This window comes from Nannobrachium achirus (assembly GCF_963921795.1).
Source record: "Nannobrachium achirus genome assembly, chromosome: 4".
Taxonomy (NCBI): Eukaryota; Metazoa; Chordata; class Actinopteri; order Myctophiformes; family Myctophidae; genus Nannobrachium; species Nannobrachium achirus.
Window position 1 is genome coordinate 70,827,268 of NC_137813.1, and position 21,901 is coordinate 70,849,168.

Below are 21,901 nucleotides of genomic sequence, written 5' to 3' on the forward strand. Positions count from 1 at the left end.
ACAACGCGGCGCGGAGATGCGGATGCAAGCTGCTGTGAGCTTGTAGATCGGCCACTTTTGGCACGCAACAGATGAGGAAGGGTTAGCCACGGATGGCTTCACTCCGGGAGGTGAAAACGGGAGGAATTTACACACGGTCCGTGTCACACCGTGTGTAACAAACAACTGGTTTGTTTTGTGGGATAACGCTATACAATGGATGTTAAGCGGCAGGGGAAAGTGTTAAGTTGGAGGACGATATGGACCCAGAACGTCATAATGTATTCGCATTTATTGTCTGACCCATTTCCATTCACAAATGCACATTTAGTTTATTCGATAAAGCCTCAAAATCCACCTCCTCCAAGCGGATAAAAGTTTTTGCGGATAATGAAAGTTTATTCGAATTTTGGAGTATTTCCATTAAAAAAAATGAAGCGAATAAGCCTTAATGCGCATTAAGAGGCTTTATGGAAACACCACTAATGTGTGCATTTTGTGTGTGTGCTGCGTGCGTAATGATTTCTCGATAATGCTGGAGGTGCGACATCAGTTTATGAGATCAGAGTGTCTTCAGAATTAGCTACTTTAACAATCAAGTATAGGCTAGAGCACAAAGACTGTCTACTTGGGTATAATCCTTGATTCTTGGCTCAGCTGACAAGTTTAGCACGAGGTCGCCTAATATCAATGAGCACACGTGCGCGCGCATGCACACACACACACACACACACACACACACACACACACACACACACACACACACACACACACACACACACACACACACACACGTTACATACACAGTACACCAATCCACCAAGTCCAACTACGGGTACTGTAGGGAACAGAAAGGGGGGAAAACTGATGGAGGATGGTGCCCCCTTGAGGTATTGGTGCTCAGTGCAATCAATCAATCAATCAATCAATCAATCAATCAATCAATCACAAACACTAAACATTCGTATGACTGTGTGTGCGTGTGTGCGTGTGTGCGTGCGTGCGTGCGCGTGTGCGTGTGTGTGTGTGTGTTTCCGTTTGAGTGCTTGTGTGTATTACATATATGGTTACACACATAAATGTTCCCCTACATTCACTGGTGACTTAAGTTCTTTTTCTGGTAAGTACGCTGCATTTTGTACTAATCTAAGGCCATGTGTTGCTGTTGTTGGTAAACCGGAGAAGAGTGTATTACAGTAATCAATTCTTGAAGTAATGAATGCATGGACCAGGGTTTCAGCGTCGGGAGGTGAAAGTATTGGGCGGATTCTGGATATGTTGCGCAGATGGAAAAAGGCACATGTGTGGTGTCGGGTATTCCTACACGGCTGGATCTAAAGAAATGAAACAGTTACAGTAAATATTTAAAAATGGTTACTGTGCCATTAAACATACATAATGATGTATACATGTGTCCTTAAGTGGGGACTGTAAACAAGTCTAGTCACATCTCATTCAATTTGTATAATTCATTAATTCATTTGTATAATTCATCTCTTTAAGTCTCAAAATATAATTTACTCTGACTCTGACGCTACTAATCAGTGTTGTAATTTGAACAAACATTATGGAATGAGAATACTGAAAAACAATGAAAAAATTTAACTATTTCCGATGAAAAATATGCTTCTCAAAATAAATTACGAACTAAATCTCGACTGAATCAAATAATTTTCATTGTGTGCAACTCTATTGCTAGCTGTTACAGAAGACAAAAGTACTAAACTGTGGGGAGCGTAGATAAAAGATTGGATGTTTAAAAAGTATATACTGTACCATTTGCAGGGCTTCATTACTTCATAGACATCTGTGTTGCCTAAAGGTAAATAATAAGTATTCATTTGGTGCGTATTATTGTTATTTCAATAATGCTTTCAATTGAGTTAATTACATTAATTTGTGTTGTTGCTATAGACTATTGTTCTGGGTCTGAGAACTTTTATGTCACCCAAAGTAAACCTAGCCTGTTTTGATCCATCGCCCACTGAGTTCAATGGACGATTTTTGTCATATTTTCTGTAACCCCATTTTCTGATTGGACGATATCTTGTTCAATCAGACAGGATTGGTCATGTTTCCCTTAACATCACAATATCTAATACTACTAAGACACTAAGGGCGACATGCGAGGTCACGCCAATTCTTGGCCATCCGGCCATCTGGCCAGTGATGTATATCAGACCAGTTACCCATATATGGAGATCCATGTACTGTATATAGCACATCCCTTTTATGCCTATACATGGAGATCCCTGTCTGAACCAGCCGCACAGATATGGGCTGTCTTCCTCCATATATGGGCATTCCCATATGAAGTCCTGTTAGATATGGGCTTAATATTGATGACATCAGGGATCTCCATGTATGGGCATAACATGGATTCTGTTATGGACGCTATCTGAACCAGCCACACAGATATGGGCCATGTCTTGGACATCTAGCCAGTGATATATATCGATGACATAAGGGATCTTCATATCTGGGAAATACCCATGTATGGACTTTTACACAGGTGATGTCACCTGTGATGTCACAGTGATGTGTCAAGGGAACCAACCCATAGACTGTAAAAATGTGTATACACACTAGAGCTGGGATACCCGACCGAAGACTCCGGGCCGGGTCGGACGCATTTTCATAATTAATTGTCGGACGTCGATTCGGGTCGGACATATTTTTGATATAGCCTCTGGCTCTGCCTACCTATGACATGCATCATGCACTCTCTCTGATGATGCACGCAGCGTGCAACTCCTGTGTGTGTGTGTGTGTGTGTGTGTGGCACTGTGAGTGTGTGTGCATGTGTGTGTGCTGCTCGCACTAATGCTGCAGCCACGGAGACAACTCTGACCACTGAGAAAGTCCCACGCTGAGGTAAACGCGCTGTAGTGGTTTGGAAGTGGCGTGCCGCTGAATGGAGCTCCTAGCTTTTGTCCCACAACTGTCCCTTGCATTGGATGTTTATTTTTCGGCGCTGTTGTGTGCAGTCGCAGTGCACTGTGCCAGCCTCGTCCGTCCGTTCAACACACATCACATCCAGGGTTTCCGCTAGGCATTTTTGGGGCCGGCCACCTTGGCCGGCAGGATTATATTTTACCGGCCAATCAATTAATTTATCGGCCATATTATAATGAACGTCACATACGTGTTTGCGGATGAGATAGCCTACTGTATGTGCATGGTGCACCCAACTGATAATTACACCATTTTATGTTAGCGCTGGGCTTCCTTCCTCTTTATCACAGATGCAATTGCAAAATGTTCCTGAGTTAACAAAATAATATGTAGTAGTATCGCTTGCCAAAAAAGAAGTGAATAGGTTAAAGTGGGCGCGCAACTCAAGCGAACCGTTTGCGCGCCCTGCCACACAGTGTCCTACAAATTAATAAGTTAATAGTAGACCTATATGAGTTTGGCTTCACGTCTCATTAAACCTTATCAAACACACAACATTTGTTTTGTTTTGTTAATGTTGTGTTGGCGCAAGGAAGGTTACTAACTTGACTTGCCTCTGTTGCTTTGACCACGATGGGATCACATCCATGCGATCAGAAAGTCATGTGCGTGCTTGTATAATATCCATGATTCCACAGAGTTCGGGTCCCTTTTTTATTATCGTCTATACTGGGTCCAGCTTGGTCTAGATTACCTTGGAAGAACCCCAGTTCTGTTCTGATTATAACACTAAAACCACGCTGTATAGCGCTGATTGTTACAAGGTGCTGGAACTGTCAGCTGTGAAACGTGATGCTTCTCCGTAAGGCCGTGTGCGTCTAAAATAGCAGACATACAAGCTCACAGCGCTGTGCGTTTCGACTTGTTGTGAGCTTGAAGCTCTGATATTTCCAATGCGTGCGCACAGTGCATAGAGATGGGATTTATGGCTCTTTGAAGTAAGCTGGATCTGTGGGATCCGTTCCTTTCAAAGAGCCGTTCAAAAGACTGGCGTACTTTTCCCACCACTGTTCAGGAACGGCTCCCTACTTTGAACCGAATCATATCGTTCATTTCAAAGAGCCGATCAAAAGACTCGATTCGTTCGCGAACGTCCCACCTCTACAGCGCAGCATGAAGCAGCAGCAGTGGCGGTGAGCTCCGCTGTCGTCAGACAGACTCACAGAACATGATACAAATTTAAAATTATGATAGGTTTTAATGGTTGTAGCTTTACTACTTTAGACAAATAATTATGTGAATAATAAGATTACATGATAAAATAGCCTAAGAGGCATTTTCCCAGCCGGCCACGGTGGCCGGTGGACTTTATAATTACCGGCCAATTAAACATTTTACCGGTCAATGGCCGGTAAATACCGGCTAACGGAATCTCTGATCACATCACTCAAGTAAATCCTGGCTTATACTTCTTCATCATGGCGTGTTCCGTGACAAAATGTGGCTGATCTGCAAGCTCACAACGCCTCGCATCCGCGACGCGTTGTCAGCTTGTAGATCTGCTAACTTGCAGTCAGACGTCCAGCGCAGCGCAGCGCATGTTATTATTTGTATTATTTAATAAGTGACATAGCCTACTATTTCTTTCACAAGCAACAGTGTGGCTTAATATTCACATTAAGGGTAACAAGCAGGCACGCTGCATGCACTGCACATTAGAACAAGTTTGCTAGTGAGTGTAAATCAGTGGCTTCCTCAAAGAAAAAGAAAGGAGGGGAAAAAGCGTTGGAAACATAAGGATCAGGCCTCGGTGCGGGTCGGACGCATTTTAATGATTAATGCTCGGACGTCGATTCGGGTCGAACAAAAAACTGTCGGACACGCGGGTTCGGAATGGACAGAAAAAATGGGCCCGATCCCAGCTCTAATACACACACATGGAGACAAGCTGTGACATTTCTCATGGTAAACTGCGACCTTTGGTCGCAAACAAATGGTAAGACAGAATTAATTTCCTGGAGGATTCCTCGAGACTTGTGTCAGTGCAGCCACAATTTCCCAGAATTGCACCCTTCTAGTTTATTTACAATCAAATTAGAACCAATTGTCAGAAGTGTCCTTAACCAATGTGATTGGTTTAAAACCATGAACACGCCGCAGTGGGCAGTACACTCACTTTGATTGGTCCTCTGGTCTGCAGCTGAGCCCTGAATGGTGCCCTTATACTCAATGGGCCTGTAATTAAAATAAAATAAATATTCATCAGAAATGACGTAAACAAGATGTAAACTACTGCTGTCATGTTGATGAATAGACAGAGATCATACTGTACTTACGTGATATGATCTGGATCTGTAAATTGAAAACAACAAGTTATAAATATTTGTATTAAAAACAACACAGTATAAGTTATTTGTCCGTTTTAGTACAGTTTTGATCGGGTTGTTTAGTTTGTGGTTGCCCTCACATTTCAACCAGACTATAGCACTTGTCCGACTTCATTATGTGATTGTCTGAAGTGTGCAAACTGACATCTCAAAATATCTAGTTCCAGGGACCACCCAGAAGCAAAATTTGAGTTACAAATGTTCGCTTTGAAAAGACATATATTCAAAGATTTGCACACTTTTTCACGACTTTTTCAAAAATAGCAGATCTACAAGCTTGGCACTCGGTGCCGCGCTGTGAGCTTGTATATCTGCTATTTTTTAATAGTTAAAGCATGCAATAATTTTAGGCCTAAATGGGTTAAATATACGGTACCATTTTCATCATTTTCATCAGGGTGGTTGATTGCTTCATAGCTTCTTCTGTTGCCTAAAGGTAAACAGATGAGCGTTATTTCAATGATATTTCTATTTAGTTCATTATTCTGCAAATGAGGAAAAGCAAACAAAACTTTCACAAATTCTACATAAGATTTATTAACTCCTTAAACCCCAGCTTCCTTGTTGTGGGGAAAGCGTTTGCAGCCAGAAAATAGCCGAGCGACACATTTCGATCGGCTATTTTCTGCGAATGCCTTCCCCACAATAACAGAAAACAGAAAAGTCACTATAGAACCCAAAGAGACTCCAGTCAACCACATGGGGTTTAAAGTTATACCATGTAACTTTTTTTATAAAACAAATCTTAAAATTGTCCTAACTCTTAAATCGCTAAAGTTTTAGAACACCCACTCCGTTATTTTCAGCTTCTGAAGCCTTCTCTTTATATGTTTTCTATGATCCTGACCGGGGTCCGGTTTTCGCGGAAAAATTACGTCATCATACACTACCAGCCAATCACAGCGAGGGTTATACACTGCCGGCCAATCACAGCGCATCTTGCTGACTTCTCAGGAAGTAGCTTGCCTCAACAAAACAACCGCGTCTAGCAGATTACCAAGCGTGTTTAGGAAGGGAGCGCAGCATATACTCGGGTGAAAGACTCCGTTTCTCCGGAATGCCTGAACGCACAGGAACCAGGGATCCCTCTAAAGATAGATCTCGGCGAGGTGGAGGCAGACGCGGGGGTGAGAAACGGCCGAAAGACGCGGACGCGACCTCGGTTTGCTATAGAGCTACTGACCACTAGTTGAGCAACTTACACAGTATAGCTTTAAGTGGTTGAATTATATTTCAAGTTCCAGTTTTCATTGTCAAACAATAATTCTACCACTTTTTGTGGTCACATGTTCAGGTAGATTTAGGGGCAGCCATAGCTGAATGGTAAGGGAGCCTGCCTGGGGAACCAGTTCCCCTTGTTGTCCCTGGTTCGATTCCCGGCCAGGATAGCAATGTTGATGTGTGTCCCTGAGCAAGACTCTTAACCCCTAATTGCTCATGCGCTCCTTGTGGGCTGCGAAGCAGCTGGGTTGGGCTGCAAATACTGAATTTCCCTCGCAGGAGGAGTAGGTAACTATTATTATTAGATACTGGATTCTGATTGGCTTAAAACAGTGGTAAATCAGTCAACATTTCCAAGTTACAACTGTGTTTTCTTTCATTTATATGGTAGAAGTGGTAGAAAAGCAATTTACCATTCAAGGGTCGCTTCGCCTTGTGCCACAACCCTGAAACAGTGGTAAATCAGCCAACAACCCACTCCCTCTCATGGTAAATGGCTTACCTTGACCATGATTGGTTCAAAGACTAACCATGCAGTAATGAAGAGTACACGTCACCAGGAGCTCCACTTGGATTGGTCCTCTGGTCTGCAGCTGAGCCCTGATTGGTTCCCTCAGACTGAACGGCGCTGTGGGTAAAAGAAAATGTTGATCAGAAATGAAGTATAAACAATATGTAATCTACTGCTGTCATGGTGATGACTAATATTTAGTAACACTTACCTGACACAAAATGTATCTGTAAATAAAAGAAAAAGGTTGCACCATGAGGCATTGCACCTTTAGATTGCTATAATATTTAGTATATTTTACAGAGTTGATGTTTGGTTTTAACAGCATTTGTTGAATCAAAGGGGGTACATTTATTATAATGAAATTATTGTATATATATATATATATATATATATATATATATATATATATATATATATATATATATATATATATATATATATATATTATATATAATCGAACTCAAGTCTCCGTGTGGTAAGTAATCGATAGGAACAAAAAAGTTTTTGGTGTGAACTATTCCTTTAACAAACACACATGTACTGGTTAAAATAATATGTTTGGATGTTTAAATATACGGTACCATTTTCATCATTTTCATCAGGGTGGTTGATTGCTTCATAGCTTCTTCTGTTGCCTAAAGGTAAACACATGAGCGTTTCAATGCAAACACAACTGAATTTCCAAAAAGGACATTAAATGTCCAAAGAATCTCTAAAGATGCTATATTTTTTTTAAATGTAAGTGATATTTTTGGGGGTTAAAACAAAATGTCTATTTTTAGAAAGTCAATTAAATCATTAATACATATCAACAACACGAGTAACTAAATATGACTAAATTGCACTTATCACCCTGTTTAAACCTGGAACGTAATAAGTGCAATTTAGTCATATTTAGTTACTCTTAAAGTAAAGTAAAAGATAACAGTTCAAGTTTAACCACTTTAACTATTATCTTTGACTTTGGCTATTCAAAAAAGAGCAGTAATTCTGTACATGCTCATAGCGCGCTATGAGCTTGTAGATCTGCTATTTTTTTTTTTTTTATCATGAAAATTCAATCTTTGAATATCGTTGTTGTCGGGTGGAAACCTTGTATGTCCAAAACCGTTAGTTTTGTATTCCTCATTTTAAAAAATGATTTAAACTAGTGGAAACAGCCGATCTACAAGCACACAACACACCGTGAGGCGTTGTGTGCTTGTAGATCGGCTATTTTCACTAGTTTTCTGCGACACTCTTATGATGAGACAGGCTTAATTTACGAAAAACCTCCAAAATTGAAAGTTGGAGATATGAGGTTTCTGCCCGACAGTGACGATATGTATTCTTTTAAAGTGAACATTTTTAACTCATATCTTTTTTGTTTTGTTTTTAACGGGTTAATCCATCTAAAGTTGTAGTTCTCACCATTCGATGTGCGGCAGGATGGCAGCATGATGGCCAGTAGAATCACAACCAGAAGTCCTGCAATAATCAGACCCACTGCGAGTGGAGCCGTAGCCGTAGGAGTAGGTTCAGGAGATTCAGGATCTATAGATTTAAAGTTATACCATGTAACTTTTTTCATAAAACAAATCTTAAAATTGTCCTAACTGTTAAATCGCTAAAGTTTTAGAACCCCCACGTCATCACACTACCGGCCAATCACAGCGAGGGTTATACAATGCCGGCCAATCACAGCGCATCTTGAAGTGGGGTCGCCATATTTGTAGTCGCCCGTGTAAGGTAATCTCGCCTACCAGGCAGGGTGAAGGAGTCCGTTTCTCCGGAATGCCTGAACGCACAGGAACCAGGGACCCCTCTAAAGATAGCTCTCGGCGAGGTGGAGGCAGACGCGGGGGTGTGAAGGTACGAAAAACGGCCGAAAGATGCGGACGCGACCGCGGTTTGCTATAGGGCTAATGACCACTAGTTGAGCATCTTACACAGTATAGCTTTAAATAGAATACTATTAGATCAACTCGTTTTAATAAGCTGTTGTGCATGCCTAAAGAAAATGTGATTCAACAACAGTTATAAGCCTGGGAGACCACTGGCATGTCTGGTATGTGTAATAGTTCACAAAGTTTAAATGTACATTATTTAAGTTCAGTTCAGTGAAAAACATGTATCTCCCATTCCTTTACATTAATACTTGTGTGACTTAGTACCATGTGTAATCCTATCTCAGTAAAGTGTTTTACAACATTCTTACAATGTATACGTAAGATATAATTATGACAGAAAATAATAAGTCAAATATATATATATATATATATATATATATATATATATATATATATATATATATATATATATCCGGTACTGTATATATAAACAAAAAAACTAACATGTCACTGCCATCCAGCTCTGTGGTGATTCTTCTCCAGAATATGTACACTTGTAGAATCCCTCATCAGACCTCGATACAGCAGGAATGATCATCGTTCCATTGGTTTTAGTTTGGACCAGTTGTTCATCTCTATAAAAGTCCACGTTGGACAGGATCTGTTCTGTTCTGTCTTTGCACTGAAGAATGACAGAACGGCCCTCAGTCACAGACTGAGCAGGACTCACCAGGATGATAGAACCAGCTGTAAAAAAAATTAGGGAAAAAAAACATATGGAATAGGGTTTTTGTTAAAAGGTTAAGTAAGTAGTAAATCCATTGAGAGGCCCATAAAGAGACTTCATTTACTCAAAAGAGACATTTTTATACAAAGGGTGGTCTGCATACAGTAAACAATAGACTCGGCTGGGCGCAGCCATGTTTCCCTTCTGGACCCACACTGTCATGTGACTAGATGACGTAATCGTTGCCGTCAAGTGATAATCCAAAAAAACAAAAACAACCCCCTTCCGACCCCTCAAAATAATAGCGGCGGCCTACGGAGGAAACGGCGCGGCACCAAGGCACCAAGCATCCCTTCAGATTAAAAGGCAGTAGATGTGTTAATATCACTTCTTCAGCAACATGAACATCAAACACTGCTTCTCTCCACATCAAAAACTAGACAGGGTCAGAGATCAACTACCTACTCTCCCCACTATCCACACTCATTTTACAACAATTGATTAGGTAGCGGTCATAGAGCGGAGCGGACGCGGTCTGTTATCAAGGAATATCAGACCTCTGATTTCAGCGATTAACCAATCGGAATCAAGCATTCAAACAAGCCGGGTAATAAGAATGAATTAATGAAGGAACTGGACTCACTGCGTACTGTGATGTTGACAACATTGCTCAGTCCAAAGTTAGACTGACACCAGACCACACCACTGGTTGTATAGGTGCTGCTGACCTTGCATGTGGCCATCGTGGTCCACTCGCAATCCCACTTCCATTTCCATTTTCCTACAGCCGTTAAATACACCACTGTCGATCCAGCACAGATCAGTGAGACAGACTCATTGATGAAGTGTTGAGTTCTGTCTGGACTCACTGTGAGAGAAACGGAAGAATGACGATCTAAAACACAAAACAGGGTCAGAGGTCAAACAAAGAGCATTACAATGACATAGTGTGACGTAGTCTTTGTCACATAGTGTTGACAAAGTACTCAACTGCAGAAATCCAAATAAGGTAGCGCCAAGACATGGCGCGAGGTCACGCCATGTCTTGGCCATCTGGCCAGTGATATATATCGGACCAGTTACCCATATATGGAGACCCCTGGTACAAATTATGTAGATCCATGTACTGTATATGGAGATATGCTGTGAGAGCCCAAACATGCTTACTCAGTTATTCGTTATGTGAAAGTCCTATGATGTCTATGACATCTGACATCATACCCTTGTATGCCCATATGGAGATCCCTGTTTGTACAACCACCACTCAGATATGGGCTGTCTTGGCCATTTGTCTTGGCCATATATGGATTCTGTTAGTGTGGTAAGTTTGGCATGGATAGGGGCAACGGTGGAGGAGATAAGAGTCTGCAAAAAGAAACCTCATGGCAGCCAAGGAGTGTATGTGCAAAGTTTGGCATGGATAGGGGCAACGGTGGCGGAGATAAAAGTAGGGCAAAAGTGTGATGTGACGTGATGGACAGAGACATCACCAATGGCATCACCAGGAATGCTTGTCCCTCATTGGCTGTTATTCCTGCTAATGATGACATTACCAGAAATGCTGGTCCCTGATTGGCTACGTGGTTAAACACACATAACTAGCTACCTACCTACATAAACAGCCAAACTAAGTACTTGCGCGCTCTGCTGGCACAAGTAGACTGCGCTTTGTCGAGGTGTCAACTTTCTCCTTGTGCACTCCTGGCCTTATATTGCCTACTTTTCTACCAGCAGAGCGCGTAAGTACTGCGATCGGTGCTGTCTGTAGGTATGTGTGGCTGGGAAAGTTGGCACTATGTCGAGGTGCCAACTTGCTCATTGTTATTTATATCAGATCACACTTGTTGTTGGTGACGCCACCCCAGGATCTTTCAAGGTTTTCCCATTGGATGACGTACTGTAAACACAAACACAGATACCGCCGGAAAAAGAGGGCACCGAACACAGTAGGCTACTTGTGCGTTCTGATGGCAAAAGTAATTATGAATGAGTGAGTGAGTGAGTGCTAGAGGGTCAGTTGGAGTCTGAGGAGGTTATTGCAATGCATTATGAGTCACACTCACCACCAGAAAACACAAACTGATAGTCACTGAAGTCAGTGTAATAGACTGGGTCTCCTCTCCCAGCTCTACACGCATATTCTCCTGTGCCTGTAGGAGCATGGATGAAGAAGGAACCTTCTACAGTCCCATGGAGGCTACCAGGTAAGAGCTCAGTGATGTATTTGACTTCTTGGTCAAGAACAACGCTGTACCAGTAGAACTTCCAGTCTGCAGATGATTCTTCAACTTCACAGCTCAGAGTCACTGAAGCTCCAGGACTCAACCATGTAGGAGACACACTCAGAACAGCCTTGGGTCGATCTGTTTGGAAAGCACATTTCATTAAAAATATTTGTTTGTCATTTAACATGAAATGTGTCTGTTGAAGATATTGGTGTATCATGCTATGCACAAAACAAAAGTTGTGTAGAAGTTCTCTCTACAGTTCACAATACAGTACTTTTGGGCTGCTGGATGACTCAGGACTCAAAAAAAAGGATATCTTTGATAGTAGTGGTCTGTTCTTTTTCTTTTTTTCTTTTCTTTTTTTTTTAGTTTTAATGAGTTGAAGGTAGTGAACAAAGGAATTGGACTCACTGCGTACTGTGATGTTGACAGCATTGCTGTGCTCTTTCAGTCCGTAGTTAGACTGACACCAGAACACACTGCTGATTGCATAGGTGCTGCTGATATTGCATCTGGTCATAAACGTGGTATAATTACACATTACGTCCCAGTCTCCATCCTCAGTGAAATACTCCACTGTCAATCCCTCTGAGTGTCCCTCACAGGTCAGTGTGACAGACTCATTGACGAAGAGTTGAGTTCTGTCTGGACTCACTGTGAGAGAAACTGAAGATTGACGATCTGAAACACAACACAGGGTCAGAGGTCAAACAAAGAGCAGTGTTACAATGACACAGAGGTGGACAAAGTACTCAGCTCCAGTCCTTGAGTCAGAGTATAGATACTTCTTCAACTGCAAGTGAAAGTTGTCATATTTGTACTCTAGCAAGTTAAAAATAAAAATAAACATATTAGGCTTATTTAAGTTAAAAAAAGTACATTTTTATTTTAATGTGATTATGCAGTTTTGACATTTTAGACAATTCATTTGTTAATTTGTTGATTAATCCATGATGTACTTTTTTCTGTTCCTAGAAATGAGTCAGTAGTCTGCATCATTTGCCTTTGAAATGCAGTGGGCTGAGGATTAAAGTATTCAAAAATACAAATACTATATATATATGTATATATGTACTCAAGCAAATGTGCTTTGTTACCGTCCACAACTTTTACAATGACTCAAGGAACACAACTCAAGAAGATTGATAGAATAATTATGAGGTGAGGTGGAGTCTGAAAAGGTGCAATGAATTATGAGTCACACTCACCACCAGAAAACACAAACTGAATGTCACTGAAGTCAGTGTAATAGACTGGCTCTCCTCTCCCAGCTCTACAGGCATATCCTCCTGTGCCTGTAGGACCATGGATGATGTAGGAACCTTCTACAGTCCCATTGAGGCTACCAGGTAAGAGCTCAGTGATGTATTTGACTTTTGAGTCATGAACAGCCCTGTACCAGTAGAACCTCCAGTCTGCAGATGATTCTTTAACTTCACAGCTCAGAATCACTGAAGCTCCAGGACTCAACCATGTTGGAAACACACTCAGAACGGCCTTGGGTTGATCTGTTTGGAAAGCACATTTCTCATTGTTTGTCATTTGTCTGTTGAAGATATTGATAGTGAGGTCAGGGTAATATACATACTTCTCTCTCTTTTTTGTCATGTTGTAATCAGTTTAGTCCCATAGAGAAACACAATCCAAGTAGCTTAATGTCAATAAGAAAGAAGCCTTTACAGTAAATATGATAACCTTCATCGTGTCTCTGCACGTGGGTACTTTCCCACAAACAGTAGCAAACAAATCAGATAATACCGTTTTAGTTGACAGACTGACGTTTCACTACTTAATTATTTTGATATAACAACTAGTTAGACGCCTCAGGGCGACAAGCGACCTCGCGCCACTTTGATGTGGACATCAGGGATGTGGACATCAGGGATCTCCATATATGGGCATGAAATAAATTAGTTCCCCTGGCATCACAGATGTAGGGATGTGGACATCAGGGATCTCCATATATGGGCATAAAAGAGATTTGTTCCCCTGGCATCACAGGGATCTCCATATTTCCATATATGGGCATAAAAGGGTTTGTTCCCCGGCCCTGGCATCATAGGGATCTTTCTAACAGGGCATCATTACTATTGATGACATCAGGGAACTCCATATATGGGCATACAAGGGATTCTGTTAGTGTGACATCACAGTGAAGCCGGAGCGCGATATCAGACAGTCTACACACGGACATCACAGTCTACACACGGACAAGCTGTGACATTTCTCATGGTAAATACTGTCCAAACACAAATGTGGGCCTTTCCGGGTGTGCTGCCTGGTGACTAGCATTATGTTCCAACTATCCAATGCAGCTACTGTACATGCAGCAGTAGCATGGATGGTGGTTTAGACCAGAGTGGCTAATCAGCAAGCGCGGTTTTCCCGGTGAACCTAAGCGCAATGGTGGGGGCCGATGGGCAAGGAGGGTCGCGAGCTTATGAGAAACAACTAAAATAAGACCTTAAAACCTGGCGAAAACAGTTGCGTGCATTAGCGCAAGATGACGATAAAGGAAATCATTAAATGGAAAACATTGAATTAACTTCTGAAAAGCCTACTAAGCTTTAAAACCTGGCGAAAACAGTTATGTGCATTAGCGCAAGATTAGATGAGGATAAAGGAAATCATTAAATGGAAAACATTAAATTTACTTCTGAAAATGCTTCTAATCTAAGCTTACACTAACCTACTATAAAACTAGTAGAATCAGAATCTTGCCACACGTGACTAATTGTGGTTGTAAACAATAACACAGACAATATAAAACCTTATTAGTCTAGTAGTGGGAAGAAGGGGTTATCAATCATCATGGCCCCAAATAACTTTTAAATATCTTACAATTGGCGACGAGTCTCTTACGAAATTGGCAAGAGTTCCTGTCTCAATACATAAAGCTTTAAAACCTCTCCATCATCGGCAATAGTCAGTGGTGTGTGTTCCCCACATTCCCGCGCCCCCACCGTTGCGCTCAGGTTCACCGGGAAAACCGCGGTCGCGGCTAATCAACACCTGATGCCGTTGAGATCACACAAGCCAAACAGTACATTACATTGTCCCAAGCTGTTGTTTGTAGATGTGTTCTAGTAGTCCGGAGGATTGAGACGAAAATCTTTCACTTTTTCATAAAAGCGTGAAACTTGGTACACTTATACCCTTGGACCCTGAACATTGTCACATATGGTGCCATCACAAAAATGCCCCGTGGTGGCTATGGCGGCCATTTTAATATCCACCATTACCAGATAATGTATTTTGTGTCATATCTCCTGAACCAAACATGATAATACAGAATATGCTATGTCTACACCTATGTTTTGGTGGTCAAGGATTCCATTGATAACGTGTACAGCATCATACATTGCCCAGGTGAATAGTTAATAGTCAATTCAGTGATTTGAGAAGGAAATCACAGTATTTTATATATGGCTGTTGCATTCATGTTGTGTAGAGTTTTAGAAATGTAAACCTTTGGTTTATTGCCCTTGATAATACAATGACTGTAAGAGCAGAACAATATTCATATAACAAATTAGCTTAAAGATAATGTATCACAAACAAAGGTTTATTTCAAAGATTTTATTTCAGAAAGAAGTGTTTTTGTAGTCATTAGAAAATATTGCTAAAACATATTGGTTTCATTGTCTTGTTCAAATTGATTTCTTGAGTTCATATTTTTTGATAGTGTTTCATGAGTATTTTTTTTTACTGATTGTTGTTGTTGATGATGATGATGATGATGATGATGACGATGAATCTATTCTTTACTGTCTCTTTCACTGCCTCCTCCAAATTGACACAAGGCAGTACACTTTAAGTGTACTGCACTTAAGTCTTTTTTGCATTTGCAATGCCCCTGGCAGCCTGTCTTGCAGCCACAACTTAAAGGACAACTTTAGTTTTTTACAACAAGGATTCATATTTTAGATTGTAATTAAAGAATATAAAAGAAGAGTGTTAAAATTATTTCATTTACTTCTTTCTATTGTTTTAGAGATTCTTATTTCAGTGGTTGGGGGCATGCGTACAAGTGGCTAAATATGTCATTTTACACAGAATAAGCCCATTCCCAAGATACAACGCAACCGTTCATGGTTGGATGTGACTTATGGGGGCTAGAAGTGTTACTGTAAATAGCAATAAAGAAACTGCTGGCTTATTGTGCCTAAAAAGACATATTTAGCCACTTGTACGCATGCCCCCATGCGTACGCATGCCCCACATTTTAACACGGTAAACGTGATAAAACAATAGAACGAAGCAAATAAAAATATTTTAACACTCGCTTTTTCTTTTCTCTAATTACAATCTAAAATATGAACCCTTGTTGTAAAAAAAACAAAGTTGTCCTTTAACACAATTAGTGCCTCTTAATCTGAAGGTTGCTTGGTGCCTCGGTGCCACGCGGTTTCCTCCATAGGCCGCCGCTATTATTTTGAAGGGCTGGAAGGGGGTTGTTTTTGTTTTTTTGGATTATCACTTGACGGCAACGATTACGTCATCTAGTCACATGACAGTGTGGGACAAGAAGAGGCAAGATGGCTGCGCCCTGCCTTGTGCCTTGTTTACATTTAGATCTGCTGCAAAATGTCTCAAAATGGCTATTTTGTTTAAATGAAGTTTCTTTATGGGCCTCTCCATTGACTTAACATTGAGGAGCTTCACTTCGCGTGCACGCCCAACGTGCGTTGTAAACAAATCGCCGACATTACCGATGCGAGCGGGACCGGAGCGACATTAAGTAAGTAATAATATCTTTACTGTATATACAGTAAGATTCACAGTCCTCACCGTCAACGGCGCCATGGTATTAACCCTTTCAATGACGGTGAGGACTGTCAACGGCGGCGAAAAAGTTAAGGTGCTAGCTACACAAATCTGGATATTTCTATCTTGTTGTGTTAAATGTATTAAATATTAAGTGTTATTATAAAGTTAATAACGAGCAGCTCCACTTATTAAAGTTCCAGTTAAACTGTATAAGTCTATGGTTGTATGATGTAAGACTTCTATGATGTCAGACATCAGTCATATCCATATTTGGGAAAATATTGCCACATTTTGTCCAACTTACACAACCAACTGCGTCAACTGAGTCACAAATGATTGTCCATTTTATGCCCATAGATGGAGATCCCCTATGCTATCATTAAGACCATATCTGGGAATGCCCATATGGACATATTGTGTCAATCTCATGTGGTCTATATGCCATCTATGTCAGATGTCAGTCATCTCCATATTTGGGAAAATATGGACACATTTTGTCCAACTTAAACAACCAACCAAAGGTCTGTGATTTTTTTTTTTTTTTTTTTTTTTTTTTGTCAAAGTTGATCCCATGCCCAAAATAAATACTTATGGTGGACACTAACATATCAGTAAATTAGGCCCCATTTAGTAGGATGACATGAAATATGCTTGAATACTATTTCATTGCAATCCTCACTATATCACTGAATTGACCATTAGCTATTCACCTGAACAGTTTATGATGTACATCAGTGTTTCTCAATCTTTTTTGGCTTGAGTACCCCCTTTCCCTGATTTTTGATTCCAAGTACCCCCTTTACCCGACAACAACATTTTCCTTATACAACTGCAATTAAAACCATAACTTTTGGTATATGATGCTATGTTGAACCCCCTTTTCAAGAATATAACATCACAAAAAATAAGAAAGGGAGTGAGAGTTTCAAACGGTGCCTCCTGAACAGATTCATTTTCAACACTAGCCATAACATTTCAGTCCAGTTTTCATGTCAATAACTTGCATTCAAACACATCCCAGTTGCCTGGTACCATGTCATTTGTGTTATTAGCATCTATCAGGCTCCAAGTGTCATCATTAAACATGACAGTAAATGTTTTTTCTTCTTCTAATTCAATTGAAGTAAATTATTTAACTATGAATAATATTATCATGATTTATACTTCTATTTTTCTTTTGGGGGGGCATTTTCTGAGTACCCCCTGCAGTACCTCCGCGTACCCCTAGGGGTACACGTACCCCCATTTGAGAAACACTGATGTACATGATATCAATGGAATCCTTGACCATCAAAACATAGGTTTAGACATCACATATTCTGTATTATCATGTTTGGTTCAGGAGTTATGATGCAAAAATGGTAATGGTGGAAAGTAAAATGGCTGCCATGGCCACCAGGAGGCGTTTTTGCGATTGCTCCATATCTGAAAATGTTCAGGGGCCCCAAACTGTACAAATATACCAAATTTCACGCTTTTATGAAAAAGTGAACGATTCACCTAAAATCTGGTCTCAATCCTCCGGACTATAGGATGAAACGAGGAAGTGCACGTAGTATTAACCCATTTAGGCCTAAAATTATTGAATGCTTTAACCAGTGAAAAATACAAGCTCACAGCGCGGCACCGAGTGCCGCGCTCTGCGAGCTTGTAGATCTGCTATTTTTGAAAAAGTCGTGAAAATGTGTGCAAATCTTTGAATATATGTATTTTCAAAGCGAACGTTGGTAACTCAAACTTTGCTTCTGGGTGGTCCCTGGAACTAGATATTTTGAAATGGGGGTCCGTGGCCAAATAAATATCATTTTGGGGGTCCTTCACATGAAAAGGTTTGAGCACCACTGACATAGTAGTCTCTCAAGAACAGACCGACTGAGCTCCAGTCAAGTGAAAAGGACCTTTTCTTTGACGATGGCTGGCCATATTGCTGACATAGAAACATAGGTTTTTTCCAAAAATCTTAGAAGGATTCAAAAGACACTTATAGAATCAGGTCAAAATTCTAATTTTCACGATTTTTCAAAAATAGCAGATCTACAAGCTCGCAGCGCGGCACTCGGTGCTGCGCTGTGAGCTTGTATATCTGCTATTCTTTTATATTTAAAGCATAAAATATTGCGTCATAATGTGTTCAGGCCTAAATGGGTTGGTGCCTCCTAAGAGCACCAACCCATTCCAATGCTCCAATGCTCCCCAAAAGTTTTCCGAGTGCCCCCTGGGGGGTGGGGTCAGGGTGTACCACCCCTTTTGAGAATTATACAAGATGAGGTTGAAAAAGGGCAAAGTGCTCCTTTAATACATGATAATAAACTGACATAATTATTCAATGACTGAAATGATGATGCATGTGACAGGTGTAAATTTGATCTTTACTACTACTGCTAATAATAATAAAACAATATAATCTTTACCTTGACTGTGTCCACAGGAGATGACACTCAGCACTGAAAGATATTTGATGAGACAATATCAATATGACATGAATATTTTTGCATTATCAAGGACAATTATAGACATCAAACAAAAAGTAAATTCCTTTAGACCAGTGGTCCCCAAACTTTTTAGCCCATGAACCGAAATAGAAATGAGATATTTTGCGTGAAACTAGTGAACACAGCTCTTAAACATTTGTTTTCTAGTTTATGGAATTTCTTAGATTTTTCCTTTTATTTATTTATTAAATGACTGCCTTTTTGGGGGATGTCTTTTTTTTTCTTCTTCTTTTTTTAACTGTTTTGAAAAAAAATGATAATCAAAAACAAAATCTCACAATGTAGGAAAAAAATTAAAATAAAATCAGGGACCCATAAAAAATGTGTCCACTATACCACAAATGTGTCCCGACCCTGTGTTTGGGAACCACTGCTGTAGACTACAAGAGTCAATGCTAAAGAATGTCTCTACTGGGAATCAAACCCGGGTTTCCTGTGGGAAAAGCGTCTTCACCACTAGTCTTGTAGGAAAGGGGGGTCCATGCGCATAGGGTGGTGAATTCACCACCTGTTTTTTTTATTAATCCTTAAGTGTATATTTTAAGATTTTGCCAGGTGCCAAGCTGGAATATCGTCCTAAGGGGTTCATTTTTAATGATTTCTTGCACTTAGCCATTCACTTACTATAGCCTACAGGAAAAGAACATCTTCTTTAAGTAGCATGTGAGGGGTCTAACTAGGGGTTTTTCATGATTCTGAATCTATTGCTTGCAATTGATTCAGAATCATGAAAAACCCCTACTTAAAGAAGATGGGTTGGGAGGTATTTTTTCCTGTATAATAAGTGAATGGGTAGGTGCAAGAAATCATTAAAAATGAACCCCTTGGGATGATATTCAGCTTGGCACCTGGCAGAATCTTAAAATATACACTTTAAGGATTAAGAAAAAACAGATGGCAAAAAAAAAAAATCCACCCTATGCGCGTGGACCCTCCTTTCCTACTAGACTGCTAGCCTAAAGGGGAATTCCCCCTTGGATGGGGGAGATATTGGGCCCTGAGCCACTACTGTTACATCTGTTCTGTAGAGTTACATCATTATTGTTGACAGCAAGGTTAAAAGACTGGTCCAAGATCCTAAGCCAATTAACTACAACATTGATTCCATTAACATGGTTGCGACCGTAGGTCGCATTTACTATCAAAAGCTCCACGGGCTGTCTGTCAGTCAGTGAGTGAGTGAGTGAGTGAGTCAGTCAGTCAGTCAGTCACACTTTTGCCCTGCTCATATCTCCACAACCGTTGCCCCGATCCATGCCAAAATTTCCACACAAACTCCTTGCCTGCCAAACTACAACCTCCAAGGACCCCCGGAGTTCCAGGGACCCCCAGGTCCCTGGGGGACCCCCAGGTGTAAAAAACATTACCACATACACGTCACACTTTCCCCCTACTCATATCTCGGCCACCGTTGGCCCGATCCATGCCAAAATTTCCACACAAACTCCTTGCCTGCCAAACTACAACCTCCAAGGACCCCCGGAGTTCCAGGGACCCCCAGGTCCCTGGGGGACCCCCAGCTGTAAAAAAAATACCAAATGTGCAAAAATGACCAAATGACCACCCCCACGGGGCTGCTCACGGGGGAATTCCCGGGGACCACCCACTCCTGGTGCTCCAGAACGGATGCAAAAGTGGTGGCGCCCCCAGTGGAGGACCCCCTCCACTGCAGCTCACATAAAATGCCCTAACTCGGCCTAGGAGCGTCCGGGAGAGCCGGGGCCGGTACCTATTCGTCCGCCAAGGCAACGCGGAGACCCCACCCCTCATTTCTCACATGGCCCTCTTCTAGCGAGACCTACGGTCGCTTATCTCCCGATTAGGGAGTCTTACTGGTTTTTACTGTATTCAAACTGAGCAGCTTAAAATAACAGCCCAAGTTCTACAGTATGTTCCCTGGGTTCTATGTTCCCTGGGTTCTATGTTCCCTGGGTTCATAGAACCCTGGGTTCTACGTTCCCTGCTTACCAAAGAAGGGGTTAGGGTTAGTGTTAGTGTTAGGTCTTATATTTATAGCATATCGTCGTTGTATGTCCAAAACCGTTTGTTTTGTATTTAACATCTATAACATGTACAAAACTAGTGAAAACAGCCGATCTACAAGCACACAACGCCTCGCATTGCTGTTGAAGACCCCTGTTCTGAAATAACAGAGATGCTTACATGATGCTTTAGTTGGTTCATGTGTTTGCAGCAGCATCATCTTGGTTTGAGTTACAGCAGTGTTTCCTAAACACCGGGTCAAGACCCATTTGTGGATTGCAGACACATTTTTATGCACTCAGTGTGGCTTATTTACGAACGCCCAGTTAAGGGGCAGCTGTGCGCTTTTCCAGTCTGAACTCTGAAGGAACCCTGCAAGCCAAATGACGTCATGATGACCAGTGTTGTGTGACAGTCTTGTATGATGAAGCAGGGCTTTGCTTTACCAAAAGACGTACACATTTGAAATATTTTTTCAAGTGTCCAAATAAATTCCAAATATTATCAAATTATCTCGCGGCACCCCTGGACTGCCGTCACGGCACCCGGCAGTCCAGGGGTGCCGCGAGACACCCACTTTGAAAACCCCTGGCCTATATTATATTGATATAGTTATAGTAGAAATAATATTGATTGCGACCGTAGGGAGCTACTTACTGTAGAAACCTCCACCGGCTGTCTGTGAGTGAGTCCGTCACACGTCACACGTCACACGTCACACTTTTTCCCTGCTTATATCTCCACAACCGTTGCCCCGATCCATGCCAGATTTTACACACACACTCCTTGCCTGCCAAACTACAACCTCCAAGGACCCCCGGAGCCCCAGGGACCCCCAGGTCCCTGGGGGACCCCCAGCTGTAAAAAATGACCAAA

The 21,901-nt window shown here is 41.2% G+C and overlaps 1 protein-coding gene across 1 annotated transcript; it reads right to left on the bottom strand.

Moving 5' to 3' along the window:
• Positions 1-1,207: 1,207 nt before the first annotated feature.
• On the bottom strand, positions 1,208-7,619 carry LOC308283362 (uncharacterized protein). Its single transcript, XM_080723785.1, has 8 exons — positions 7,578-7,619; positions 7,205-7,220; positions 7,013-7,110; positions 5,638-5,691; positions 5,211-5,226; positions 5,051-5,109; positions 1,756-1,795; positions 1,208-1,313 (listed from the first exon to the last, which is right to left on the bottom strand). The coding sequence occupies exons 1-7, from the start codon at positions 7,614-7,616 to the stop codon at positions 1,772-1,774; spliced, it is 306 nt and encodes a 101-aa protein (XP_080579911.1). The 5' UTR covers positions 7,617-7,619; the 3' UTR covers positions 1,208-1,313; positions 1,756-1,771.
• Positions 7,620-21,901: the final 14,282 nt, after the last annotated feature.